The 14,328-nt window shown below is 37.0% G+C and overlaps 2 protein-coding genes across 4 annotated transcripts in view; both read left to right on the top strand.

The window, feature by feature from the left end:
* The window catches only part of LOC105173940 (binding partner of ACD11 1-like), a 3,890-nt gene extending 1,418 nt beyond the window's left edge, over positions 1–2,472 (top strand). For both annotated transcript variants that reach the window (XM_020697557.1, XM_011095864.2), the window contains 5 exons: positions 92–163; positions 265–327; positions 587–924; positions 1,342–1,465; positions 2,142–2,472. In XM_020697557.1, coding sequence (XP_020553216.1) covers positions 92–163; positions 265–327; positions 587–924; positions 1,342–1,465; positions 2,142–2,162 — 618 coding nt within the window. In that variant the 3' untranslated portion in view covers positions 2,163–2,472. The remainder of the gene's footprint in view (positions 1–91; positions 164–264; positions 328–586; positions 925–1,341; positions 1,466–2,141) is intronic.
* On the top strand, positions 5,425–13,757 carry LOC105173941. 2 transcript variants are annotated; one of them, XR_848795.2, is made up of 12 exons: positions 5,425–5,747; positions 6,378–6,927; positions 7,776–7,953; positions 8,051–8,279; positions 8,742–8,881; positions 9,142–9,431; positions 9,530–9,742; positions 9,826–10,344; positions 11,008–11,667; positions 12,201–12,722; positions 13,009–13,081; positions 13,186–13,327. XR_848795.2 is itself a non-coding variant. In XM_011095865.2 (11 exons), exons 2-11 carry the CDS (start codon positions 6,661–6,663, stop codon positions 13,411–13,413), a joined length of 3,246 nt encoding a protein of 1,081 aa, XP_011094167.1. In that variant the 5' UTR covers positions 5,426–5,747; positions 6,378–6,660; the 3' UTR covers positions 13,414–13,757. The 2 variants fall into 2 exon arrangements, 1 of the variants encoding a protein (XP_011094167.1); XM_011095865.2 differs by lacking the exon at positions 13,009–13,081 and having other exon boundaries at positions 5,426–5,747; positions 13,186–13,757.

The following is a 14,328-nucleotide window of genomic DNA, read 5'->3' on the forward strand; positions in this document are numbered from 1 at the left end:
TGAAATTGTTGTAACATGATAAAGTTGATGTCTCAGAGTAAAGGTTCATTATATTCTGGATTTGAAAATTTCCGCTGTTGGTGTCTTGCAGGGTGCAACCATAGTGGACCAGATTGTTAGCATAACACCAGCAGAAAACTATGTACCACAACCTGAGATTCGGGTAATAATGCTGTATGCATTTTCGTCGTGTTCTTATTACATGTAATTTTCATGTTCATGTTAAGAAGTAAGGATGAGTTACTAACTTACTATTGTGTCCAGGAAGTAAGAATTGTTGACAATGCTGTAAGCATGTCTCAGGAGAACACTTGCCCAGCTGCTGAGGTAATAGCATAGGCTAAATATTAACTAAAATTCAGTAGATATCAAGTTTTATTTTGTGTGAAAAATTGGGTCAAGGCTAGTTGTATAGGTGCTTCTTTGTGGTATATGAACAATGCAAAGAGGCAACCACAAAAATAACTTTCTAAATGTATGTTTTCTTCGAAACATTCATGTCTGATGAATGTAAGATGAAATTTATTAAGTTTCAAATTTTCTGTTTGTTCATTTAATTAGAATTTAATTGTTTCTCCGCCAACAGGGAAAAATGAGTCCAAATAATGGGAGAGTGTATGTCAGTAAAGCCCAGGATGTTGTGTCAAGCATGCTTGCAAAAGGTTCCGCTATTGGACAAGATGCTATGAATAAGGCTAAAGCATTTGATGAGAAGCATAAGTTGAGGGCCAGTGCATCTGCAAGAGTGACTTCCTTTGACAGGAGAGTTGGGCTGACCGAAAAGCTTACAGTTGGAATTTCAGTTGTAAATGAGAAAGTGAAATCTGTGGATCAAAAATTTCAAGTGTCGGATAAAACTATGTCAGCTCTTATGGCTGCAGAAAGGAAAATAAATGATACTGGATCAGCTGTTAAATCTAGCAGGTACGCCCAGTATATGTGATGTGTTATTGTGGTGTTTTTACGCTGAAATTATGGAAGAATGGATTGACACCTGGAGAGCACTTCATACCACCTAAACACATGATAAACATTTTATATGGTACTTTGACAAGGTGTTTTAGTTTTTACGTCGGTTCAATATTTATAGAATACCATTGCACCAACACATGTAGCAGACATGTTCTGGTTGGAAGAATTTGGAATACCATTTACGTTTCAGTAGCTAATGAAATGACCTATATGCAGTCAAGCTCTTGTTTACTGATTGATTGTGAAAACTAGGAAGGAGTTGAATGATATCTGCTTGTGAACAGCTTGTTTGGTTATTCCTATAATTGGATGAAGACCCTGTTTTCCACTGTTGATATTTAGAGTAGTCTAAATGTTGATCTATATCAGGTATGTGACAGCTGGAACAGCTTGGTTGAATGGTGCTTTCAACAAAGTGGCAAAAGTTGGGCAGGTAGCTGGTACAAAAACTAGAGAGAAATGGAATTTGGCACTGTCCAATTTGACGGCTAAGGTAACCTCTTTATGTTGATCTTCATGAAGTTTGCTGGGGCAATATTTGTAAGGGATCAGAGAAGCGAAACGGAGAGCTGGGGTAATTAAGTGAAAGCCTTAGTTGGGCTTTGTTCTACTGTCTGAATATCGTCTGTTTCTGGTCCAACTTGATAAATAACTACGTTTCCATTTACCCCAACTCTTTAATTGTAGTGCTTACTATAAATGCTTTAACTATTTGAGCTGGTTTCCTTGCTTAGGAATGTTGTTTAAGTGTTTCTAAAATAAAGCAAAATATATATGGAGAAGTTCATTATTTTCTTTTGCAAATGGTTTATAACCCAGAGAACACAATTTCATCAAACTTGCCTTGCCCTTCCTCCTAATTTAATCTCTGAGCCTGAATGTACCGTAACATTAATGACTCAAAGTTTATATAAGTACTGCTATTATATTTAATTTCATGGAGCTCAGCTATGCCTCTATTGCCAATTGCTTTTGTTCCATTTGGTTTCCCAAAAAACACCACTTTTACTTTTGTTGCACTATAACATTAACCTTCGTCTGGTGATGTTTAGGCTTAGATAGAAATCTTCTGCATGCTGATTGTAAATTTAGTTATCAAGTGCCTTTACTTATGCTGAGTGTCTTATTCATTTTCATAATTTCACATCATACTTTTCTATGTATTGCAGGATCCTCCTATTGCAGCCTGAACCATGGATTTGGAGTTGTAGAATGCTTGGCTGTTTTTGGATGGTTTGTTTTGGCATTGTTTTAGTTTAGAGATATCCTACCTGCAGTCTGGAGCTTCATCCTTGTAAGAATAGAACAAACTTGCTCTTGCTCCATTCATCATCTGCAGATTGATGTGAGTCAATGGATCTTTCTACACTTCGTTGTGCAATTCATTTTCATTGTTTAAGTTTGTTGTTCAACATTGTGTGTGATCCTCATATCTATAACTTCTCAGCATCAATGTAGACATTGCATTAATTAAATCCTATTGCCATTGCATTAGTCCAACCCATGATTACGTGTTAAAAGGACTGGCAAATTTTATCATCCTCTTCAATTCCCCCTCGATTCATCTTTGTAGTGTGCACCTTCCCTCACTTGTCACGACGCGGATAGGAAAAGTGTTATAGCTTTTATTTCTTTTCAAATAAAACCATTGTTTAGTTAACCACTTCTTATAAGGCACAGATGAAGTTTCAATCCCCAACTATCTACACATTTTCTTTTGTTCTGTCTTATTCAGAACTGAATGTGGTCCTAAATCATTTGTCAATTTGCTGATCTTTCCTGCCAGAAGTTGTGACCTGTCTGATATCGTATTTAACTAGTATGTCACATGAGGCTGCCTTCTATCTCGGAATCTTTGTTTATATGATTTTTTGATTTGCCTGTGAATGAAGCCAAAACCTAGGAGCTGGCCTTGACTTTTACGTACAGAAATGAAGAATTATCTTGGGGAATACATTTTGGACTTGCACGTTATAACTTACATGCATGTGGGGTTACAAATATTTTATTGCTGGGAAGGGGGATCAGTGGCGATTCATCTAATGAACCTTAACGTGTCCGTCAACTCGGCAAGTAAAATTCCTGTTCAAACTTTTCTCGTAGAATTTATATTGAATTTGATATAGATTACGTATAAGCAATTTCTTTATAGCTGGTGGTTTCTTGACCAAAGTCTAAGCCTGTCAATCAAGTACCAAGTATGGTATAGTCACCGTAAGGACATTGTTTTTGCGAGTAACAAGAGAATTGTCCTCGATTGATATTGATCACAACCACCACCTAATAATAAAGTTCTTATCCTCTCCCTTCCAATTATATGATTGAAGACGACCTGAATTAATACGTTAAAGAGAAAATGAGTCCGTCATTTATCCAATTTCATATTAATCTCTGCAAAATGCTAACTTAATGTGTTGGAAAATTTTAATCCTAATCAGATTTGATTGAATTCGAATAAATTATATAGTAAATATAATATATTTATCGTGTAATTGGTTTATAATTTGAAAAAAAAATTAATTACATAATAAGTATATTGTATTTGATTTGTGATTAATTTAATTTGATAAAATTTGTTTTAGTTAAAAATTTCCCGTCTATTACCAAAATCAAATACAGTTCCATGTACGCTTCCCCCCACCCCCCTCCCTTTCTTTTTTTGTGTGCATATAAATCTGCAAAAAGTAGAGTCCATGTCCATGCTGGTGGTAGTGGTTGTACATGTCCATCAACCATCTCCGAGATGGGCCTTTCTGTACAAATATATGGGCCTCTTCTATAAATCGTCTGATCATAAATCAGTGCTGAGTGTCAACTGCCAACTTCTAACCCACACAGCTGACTTGTCATCTTTTTATTGGATGAGACACGCACACAACCTTAAAAAGTAAAACAACTAAAGTCTATGTGATAATATGGTCAGCAGTCAAAAATAATTTCGCTTAGAGCAGACGGCAGAATAAGATTGGGTGGACCCCACTGCCTGACGCCCTTTCCAAATTGTACTATTTATTTAATTCCATAGCAGGCATATAAGATTGGAGTTTTCGTATAATTCTTTAAAAAATAGTGGTTGAAAATTAAGCAGACCAGACTAATTAAAAATAATAAAAAAACCATTCTTATAAGTGAAATATTTTTCTCGAACATTTTGAAAAAGAAGAAAACAATTTTCATTTTGAAATGACAGAAAAATTATACGAGGAATGAAGTGATGGTTGATTATTGTGGGTTGTGGAGTTTAAGAATGGTGATTACATCATGTATTTCCTCGCTTATGTTCCTTCTTTAGTAGAATCATAAAAATAGTACATAATTCAGAAATACGTTCAAAATACTCAAGAAATGCATACCATAATGATCATATAAATAGAGTTGGAGAAGCAAAATTGAATAAGCAACAGCCAACACAACATTAATTCTTTTGATATTTCCAACCTATTGTTGCTTCTCTACTATTCTATTATTATTATTATTATTATTATTTTACCTCAAATTGGTTAAGGATCACAAATGGGGTAACCAAATTGGCACCAACTTGTTTAATTCATATCTAAATTGTCGACGATGATTTTAAAATTATATTTTGATTTTATAAATTCAACTGAATTTGGAATGAGTTTTGGATCTTGTCCAAAATATAGCAATGTTCCCTACGACGCCATCAAACTAACTACTTGATAAATCACATTCTTATACATTTATTTTATTATTATTATAAACACATTCATTATATTTTATATGTTTTTATATACTAAGTACTATCTTATTTGTACACCAGACTATTAATGAAACCCTACAGATTTGTAAGCTCAAATATATACATTGAAAAATACGGTATTAGAAAATTTTCGTAAAATCCTATGCAAAGTACAAAATGAGCTCTGAGAGTAAATTTTTCATCATACTGAAGTGTGTCAATAACATGCTTTCTATCCCATTGAGCCTCCAAAAAAGGGAAGTGGTTGATTGGTACTTGTGGGACAATCAAAATCTCAGTGAACCTATTTTAATTTTTATGTATTTAATTTAAATGAATTCTAATTTTTTTAAAAATTTATAGAAATAAAAAATATTGTTATTGTAATTCGACTATTTTTCTTTTTTTTTTTGACAATTTATTTATGTTAATATGGGATGGTTGGTCCAAGAATTAGAGAGCAATCGTGCGGTCACAAAAAGAAGTACTAAATTGCAGTGGAATATCCAACACATGATATTCGATCCGTCGAGACCAACTAAAAACGTTGAAGCGGAGAAAAATCCAACTAATTAGTTAAAGTTAAAAGAAACATAAATAATGCAAGAAATCCCACTTGGCGATATGGGAGCTTACCACGTGTCAGCCGTGGGACCGACAGGGAGGCAAGTCCGAGACGTCGTGGCCGCAGACAAGTCGGAGTCGGTCCCTCCGACCCACCTCCGTCGCGCGTCCAATTCCTACAAAAATCTGAGGGCATTTTCGTCCGACGAAGTGAGAGGAGTTTGCGAAGATGCCCTCGAGCTCCTTGAAGTTGTCCCTTCAACTCCCATAATTTGCTTCCTGCATCTTTGGGTTTTCTTGGGGTATATTCTCTCTTCTCTTCTTCATTTCTCTCTTTCTGTAATTGTGAACTATACCCAACAAATCACACACATATGTGTATAGCTTATATATATGTATAGAGAGAGAGACGTACAGAGAGACAACCGGTGCTGAATTTGCAACCCCTTTTTCATCTTGAGCTTAGCCATTGATTATTCTCAATTGATGGAGCTCCGGTGATAAATCCCAGGTGAATCTTTTGCATTCAATTGAAGGGGTTTTTTCTGTATCTATGTTTGTTTGTTTGTTTCTCTTTGGGTTGTACAAGATTCAATCTTTTTGTTTTATTTTTCTGTGTCAAACGTTGAGCAACCATTTTCTGGTGAGGTGAGGTGGGTTGAGGTTGGGGTTGGAGAGAGAGACCGTCTGATTCTGTTACTTCAATGTCAAAATTCGATGGGATTCAATTCAACTTAGGTTGGTTAACAATTGAGATCTTTTCCTTTTGTTTTCCCTTCTCTGAATTTTGAGGACTGATTTGATACTGAAGATTCAATTGGATAGCATCCAACGCCAACCCCCTTCCTCTGTTCTCTTTTTTTCATGTATTATAATTGTATTTAATCAATTAAATTTGGTGTTTCCTTTTTGAGTAAGTTCTTTCTTGACATACTGAGGCACACTATATTTGTTGCTTACCTCATGAACCCCCGAGACTGTAAATGAGTAAATGCATACACTGTTAAATCTTGTGAGGTATTACCCTTGTGAAAAAACCATGAGAGAGAGGGGGGAAAGAAACTTCTCTTCTGATTTTTGGATGGCAGACTGTTGCTTATTGGACAAAGCTGCACTTGCTGACTTAAAGCTTAATTTGCAGAGCCTACTTGTTCTTCAAGATATTTGGAAGACCATGGTGCTGTTTGGTGGCTCTTGAAACCAATTTGCCTTGTTTATGTTTGTGGTGAAAATGGAGAATGGTGCTGTTTGATTCACAAGCTTTATTCATTATAGCTCTTCGTCAATGTTCTGATCTGAATTAGTTTTCCATCAAGACCCAGAAGGATCCCTATTTACACTAGTTTGTAAATAATTATTTACTCTGAGGATCGAGTTATATTAGCAGCAGATCTGAGTAACACCCTGTTTTATTAATATATTAAATGGAGGATTTAGTTTTGCCTCCATGCCAGAAGCAGACGATACAAACTCCTCGCAGATGCACACCTCAGAGTAAGGATCTGTGGTTGGCTGTTGAGGAGGGGTCTGTTGGTGATGTTGACTTAGCTTTGTCGTTCCTCAAAAAGAAGGGAGGAAATATTAATGCAAGGACTCCGTTTGGCCTCACACCCCTGCATATTGCAACTTGGAGGAACCACGCACCTATTGTAAGAAGGCTCCTTGATGCTGGTGCGGACCCTAATGCTAGGGTACACTCTGCCCTCTGATCTTTTTGATCATCTAATCTGTTCAATACTTAATTACCGAGTTGTTACTTTGATGACCGATAAGGAGTTCTTGTTCATGACCTCAGTCCCAACAGGTCTTGTTTCTTTATCCTTTAGGTAATGTAATTGATCCTTGTTTTTGTTTTTATCATCTCAATTAGAACCATAGAATGAGGATATGTGAGTTGTGTCCATATAGATTGGAGATTGGCTTTTCCTAAAGTGGAGGGCATCACCAAACAATAAAGGAAGTGGTGTATTGTTTTCTTTTATGTTAAGAGGCAAATGTTGAATTGACTTGTCATAGATTATGCTTTAATGGATCATCTGTACTCTTATATAACTGGAGAACATCAAGTGTACGTCTTTGGTCTGCCGAAATATCTCTAACTAGCTTTTGTTAAATCTCTCCAATTCACTTTATTTCAATTCTCTCACATTATTTTTTTGTTTCTCCATCCAATTACATGTTTCTTCTTCTCTAATTTTATATGCTTGTTTTTATTTCCAATACTTCTATTACTTAATTCATTTTTTTTCTCAATATATATATATATATATATATATATGTTATTTAAAGAGATAAAAGAAATATCTAAAACTATATAAGTTTTATTTACATAACCGGAATAAATTATGTACAGTACCCTTGCCAGCAGTTACCAATTAAATATATATGGGAGGGACTTTTCCATGTGAAACATGCCCATCTTGGTAGTGTAGGAGGTGATACAGATCTTAAGCTTTAGTGATATTTGAAATTTTTCTCCAGGTCTGTTAATGCAGAAATGGTTTGTCACTGTTTTGAAAATCAGTTCACCCTTTTTCAGGATGGGGAATCAGGATGGAGTAGCCTTCATAGAGCTCTGCATTTTGGACATCTGGCTGTTGCTTGTGTCCTTCTCCAGTTTGATGCCTCATTAACATTGGAGGACTCAAAATCCCGAACACCGGTCGATCTCCTATCTGGTCCTGTACTGCAGACTGTCGGGAAGGACAACAATTCAAGTATGTTCTTATGTTATGAAATGTGAAGTTCTTGGTTTGTTTTGGGCATCATTAAGGATGATATATATTGTTTCTTTCTTATCTTTCTTTTGTCCAGTATCTACTGAGGTCTTTAGTTGGGGCAGTGGTGTTAATTATCAACTTGGTACTGGAAATGCACACATCCAGAAGTTACCATGCAAAGTTGATTCACTTCATGGTTCTTTCATCAAATTGATTTCTGCTGCAAAGTTCCATAGTGTCGCAGTTAGTGCACGTGGAGAAGTCTACACCTGGGGATTCGGGAGGGGCGGCCGTCTTGGGCATCCTGACTTTGATATACACAGGTAGTGAGTCAGATTTCACATTTTCCACCCATGACAAATGAAGATGAAAAAACTATGTTAAAATTTTACCTGGTTGCTGTTTACATCCTTTTTTGGAGTTGCCGTAAGATTACATCAATGATTCTTCGCTTTATCAATGATTGTGCTTTGGCTGTTATCTAATCAACAAAATCTGTCATTAAGAATGTCGGGGTATGTAGCACCTGTGTAACTATTGTATTTCTATTAGTATTGGCTGTTCTATAGAGGACGCATTGTTCTATAATTCATGTTCTATTTATTCCTCTTGTTCAATTGCACCTCTGTTACAGATAAAGATGCACGGTTAGATCATTTACCATTTCATCTGTTTGATGAAGTACATTATATGAATCTAGGACATTGCAAATGCCTATCTTCTTCTTTTGGAGTAGCGCTTGTTTTCATGGAAGTTGTATGAATTAACCTTTTGTCACGTTGTAGTGGTCAAGCTGCAGTCATCACTCCTCGTCAAGTGACTTCAGGTTTAGGTGCACGTCGTGTTAAGGCTATTGCTGCAGCTAAGCATCACACTGTTGTTGCAACAGAGAGTGGAGAAGTATTTACATGGGGTTCTAATAGAGGTAAATAATATGAAATGCATTGGTTTGGATTTCTACTATAGCCTCTGGGGGTGCAAAAAAATAGTCATGTTTTCCATTTCAATTGGAGTAAATTGACTACAAAAATTTGTGATGAAAATTCCTATAGTTAGTTTCGCATGATGGTTATCTTGAAAGTATAAGCACCATGAAGTATCTAAACAGCATAATGATGTTTAGCAATTATTATTGTCTCCTTTCATGGTTTTAACTGAACACATTCTTTCAATGATGTGCTGCAGAGGGGCAACTTGGCTATACTTCTGTTGACACGCAACCCACCCCTCGTAGAGTTAGTTCCTTGAAGGCTAGAATAGTAGTTGTTGCTGCAGCGAACAAACACACTGCAGTAGTTTCGGAGGCTGGAGAAGTTTATACATGGGGTTGCAATAAAGAGGGCCAGCTTGGTTATGGAACCTCTAACTCAGCTTCAAATTACACTCCTAGGGTGGTGGAATACTTGAAGGGAAAATCTTTTACTGCAGTTTCTGCAGCAAAGTGTCACACTATTGTTTTAGGATCTGATGGAGAGGTATGGAAGAATCTTCAATGTTTCATTGGAATTTGGTAATGTACATATTTATAGCAGATGGGTTTCGATGAGGTGTCCATAATCTGTGATGTTGGCAGGTGTTCACTTGGGGTCATCGACTTGTTACTCCTAGGCGTGTGGTGATTGCTAGAAATATAAGAAAAGTGGGAAATACTGTGCTGAAGTTCCACCGCAAAGAACGCCTTAATGTGATTTCTATAGCTGCTGGAATGACACATAGCATAGCTCTTACAGATGATGGTGCATTGTTTTACTGGGCATCTTCAGATCCTGATCTTCGATGCCATCAGGTTTTGCTTTATTTTGTGAAATTCTTCATATGATTTTGTTGGATCTTCTCCATGATCAAGTCACATACTATATTTTCCTGTAGTTATATTCGCTATGTGGAGGAAGTATAGTAAGCATTTCTGCTGGGAAGTACTGGACTGCTGCAGTTACTGCAACTGGTGATATTTATATGTGGGATGGTAAGAAGGGAAAAGATGATCCACCTACTCCGATTAGGTTGCATGGGGTGAAGAAGGCAACTTCAGTATCAGTTGGAGAGACACATCTTCTGATTGTCAGTTCACTCTATCATCCATGCTATCTTCCTAGTATTGCTGAGAATAGTCAGAACCTCAAGGCCCAGGATGAATTAGATGAATTGCGTGAAGGTTTCATGTTTGATGACGTTGAGTCTGAGGATGTCCATAATATGCAGAACGATGAAATAGGCAACCCCTCACTGCCGGGTGGTAGAAACTTCTCTGGGAAAAGAACTGTACCAAGCTTAAAGAGTCTTTGCGAGAAAACAGCTGCAGAGCATTTGGTGGAGCCACGAAATGTCATACAACTGCTGGAAATTGCAGATGCACTAGGAGCAGATGATCTCAAGAAACATTGCCAGGTATGTTTGGCAGCCCCATCATGTTGTTGCTTGCTTGATCTTATCATAGTGGCTACACAATGAGGCAATAAAATAGATTTTGAAACTTCTGTTAGAGATTTTGCTTTGTATGTTCTACAGTGCATTGTGTTCAACTCTAGTACTTTAATTCCTTATCCTTTCTACCTCAAGGAAGCACTTATTGATGTGCTGTTTTTTCTGCTTTTGCCATCTTGGTTGCTACTGAAGTAAAAGATTGCTCATGCTGCAGTCAGAGTCATACCATAATTTAGTCCTTGTGTCATAATTGATACTGTTAAGTGCATTATCTTGCATTTTCCATATCCATTATGGTATTGCGTCGTCTAGTGAAGATCCTGTTGCTGACTGTTCCAATTTTATTACAAGTGAAACACTGGTGTTTGCTTGTCACCTTTTTGGCTATGCTGTTTGCTAACTGGATGTGTAATGATAAATGCATGCAGCATCTCTAGATTGCAAAAATTGCTTGTGTTTGCAATTAAAAAGTCGACGGCGTTCTTTGTCGATGCAAGGGAACTATATATGGTTGACTGAATTACATTTATTTCATATGATTGGTGTGTCTGTTTTATTTTCTTGGTACTTTGTTCCTTAATCCAGGTTTATTAGTCCTATACTAAAGATTCCCAACACATGCTGCAGGAGATTGCAATCCGTAACCTAGATTACGTTCTTACAGTGTCAGCCCATGCTTTTGCTGGCACTTCATTGGATATTTTGGTAGATCTTGAGAAACTGTTAGACTTGAAGTCATCAGAACCATGGAGTTACCGTAGGCTTCCTACACCCACTGCTACCTTTCCAGCCATTATCAATAGCGAGGAAGAGGATGGTGATACTGAATTACTTAGAATGCGTGATGATGGAACAAAGACGCCAACTTCCAGAAAAGAGGGAGTTCAGAGATTAGATGGCTTTCTGCAATCTGGTGATGCTGCAATGGAAGGCGCCGACAAAAAAATAAGGGCTTTGAGGAAAAAGTTACAGCAGATTGAGCTACTTGAGGAAAAACAATCTAAGGGCCATCTTCTCGATGACCAGCAGATTGCAAAACTTCAGAAGAGGTCAGTATTGGAAAGTTCACTTGCTGAGCTTGGTGCACCAATTGAAACTGTGCAGACCAAATCATCTGCTTCTGTGGATGAGAAATGGAGTAAGAAAGCGTTATCTAGAAAGCAAAGAAGAAAGAGCAAACAGAAGGATGCAGAAAACAAAGAGGAGTGTAGTGATTTTGCAATTGGAGATGAACCAGACATTATGAAGGGTTTCGTGGATGCTGAAGTTACTGAAGACACCAATAAGGTTGGTAGAAAAAACATCGTTTCCTATTTAACTTGGATAGCAGAAAGCTTAGAAGTTAACAATGTCTCATCTTATGTGGTACTAAATACTAATGGCTGATATAGTTTTTTTAGCTGACTTTTCCTTGGTGTCAGATACACAGCTTGAATTACGGAATTGGATAAAAGCTCTGTGTTAAGAAATGTTTGTTGCAATGCGCTGTTTATAAGTGAGAATTTTTTATGAGGTTTTGATATGGTGTTATTAGTTGCAATCATCTAGGTTTCTATTCTTGTTTTTAATTGCTAATTCACTTGTATAGGATGCTTTAACAGCCTTTTAGATGGGATAACATGCTGCGGTTTAGCTTTAGCTATATATTGTTTTGTGCAAACACAATGATTCTAGCTCTGCCTAGATAGTACTTCTATCAAGCTCTTTGCTTGGTAACAGAATATATTGAATCAATTCTCCGGTACTAAGTCATTCTTCTTGTATCATGGTAGATATAAATCATTGATACTATTTGTTGTCATATTGTTATTGATCTACAGGGGAAGGCTCCGGAGTTTGAAAGTTCTATGGCTATCCAAGAGACCATAGTTTCTCCGTACAACAAGAAAGCAATTGCGGACATTCCCCAAAATAAGATTGCTACACCTACAACATCCAAGAAAAAGAATAGGAAAGGCGGGCTCTCTATGTTTCTTAGTGGTGCCCTTGACGATGTTCCAAAAACCACTGCTCCACCTCTGGTGGTGGCCAAAAGTGAGGGTCCTGCTTGGGGTGGTGCTAACATTTCTCGGGGGTTGACCTCACTTCGTGATATACAGGATGAGCAGAGCAAAACCAAGTGTACTAAGACTACAAGAAAAAAAGAATTGGAAGATTTTTCTGAAGGCGCTATTGGTGGGAAACTCCCGTTGAGTTCGTTTTTACATTCCTCTCCAATACCTATGGTCCCCTCTAGGAAGGGGCAGGTGTCTGATGGAGATCGAAACACGCCTTCTTGGGCATCATCTGGAACTCCACCTTCCCTTTCCCGTCCTTCTCTCAGGGACATCCAATTGCAACAGGTTTGCTTCGTTTGTCTCTCCATCTTTTATCTGTCCATGTCAATGTCTATGTTTATGCACATGGAACATACCGTTTGTGATATTGCGCGATGTTGGTTTTTCTTTTCTATTCCCTAAATATAGATTTCATATTGCGAACAAAGTTGGATGGTAATTACATTATGATGTCCCCTGTTTTTTGTTAGTTGCTACTGATGCTACTATTCTGTTTATAGTATAGATATTAGCTCGTCCCGTTTTCAGATAAAAAGCAAGTACCAAAACGTTTTATCCTTTGGACTGACAGTAACTATTAGTACGGCAAAAACCAGAAAGAAAGATCCTTCCCCCTTCCATAGTGGAGAAAACATGAATGATGAGTATGTAGACACCATGGACTTCCTTACTGCATGATTTTCCTTTGCTCTACATCTTTTAACCAACTCTTATTTAGTAATAATGCACAAGCTGTGATTCCTTCCAGGGAAAACAACAACAGGGTATTTCTCACAGCCCAAAAACTAGGACTACTGGATTCTCTGTGACGACGACGGGTCAGGGATCACCATCAGAGTCTGCTGGCATGAACCGCTGGTTTAAACCAGAAACCGATACTCCCTCATCAATCCGTTCAATTCAGATCGAGGAGAAGGCCATCAAGGACCTAAAGCGCTTTTACAGCAGCGTTAGAATTGTGAAGAACCAGTCATAGGACAGGAGAAGTTGTAGTATCTTCTTGCAGTTCTTTTTTTAACTTCTTAGGTAACATTCTCTGTAAATCGACCCTGTACAGCGGATCGACGTCTTTACTTTTCTATGCTAGTAGTCTACTCCAGTTTTCTTATTGCGATGAAGGCCAAGCCTAACTTGAAGCATCAACAGCGGCACGATATGGTTGGCTCTGTGCCCTTCTTTTCGATGCTGAACTTGTAGGAAGAATGCCTGTAATGTATATTTATATGTCAGCTTGGCTATGGACATTATGCAGGAAGCAGATAGGCCTAAAATACTAGCCAATAACATGCATGGAACTATCAATAAAATCTTTATTTTTTCTTTTTAGATTGTGAATGAACATAATATCATTTACCTATGCTTGCTGCTTTTCTAGTGGTATAATAGATCAACAACATAGCAGAAGAATTTTATCACCTATGTATAATTTAATTATTCAATTAATTTATTTTCATTCTATCTATACAAACAAACATGCCTCAGCAGCAGACAACAGGTGTTTGGTTAAAGGGGTGTTTATAATAATTTATTTTTGTGGCGGGAATAAGTTCTCAAAGTGTTGGAAGTTAAGTGGAATGTTTGAAATAATTTAATTATTCAATCAAGCTTTTTGTTGAAAATATATCACATGCACTGTACATGTGATATTTAAAATTTATATGAGGTGATATTTTTCACATATATACAATATGTAATATTTTTTCCTGCAGAAAAATCAACAATAAGACGATTATATATGGCAAAGTGTAAAATTTCATAAAATCAAAATGCTAAGTTGGCACAAAATATTTTGATGATAAAATATAAAAACGGGTATAACTCAAATTAAAAAATGTAATTTACCCATTCCTTCACATGTGCTAAGCCCCCCCCCCCCCCCAACTAAAAAAAT

Source organism: Sesamum indicum, linkage group LG11 (assembly GCF_000512975.1).
Source record: "Sesamum indicum cultivar Zhongzhi No. 13 linkage group LG11, S_indicum_v1.0, whole genome shotgun sequence".
In the NCBI taxonomy this organism is placed as follows: Eukaryota; Viridiplantae; Streptophyta; class Magnoliopsida; order Lamiales; family Pedaliaceae; genus Sesamum; species Sesamum indicum.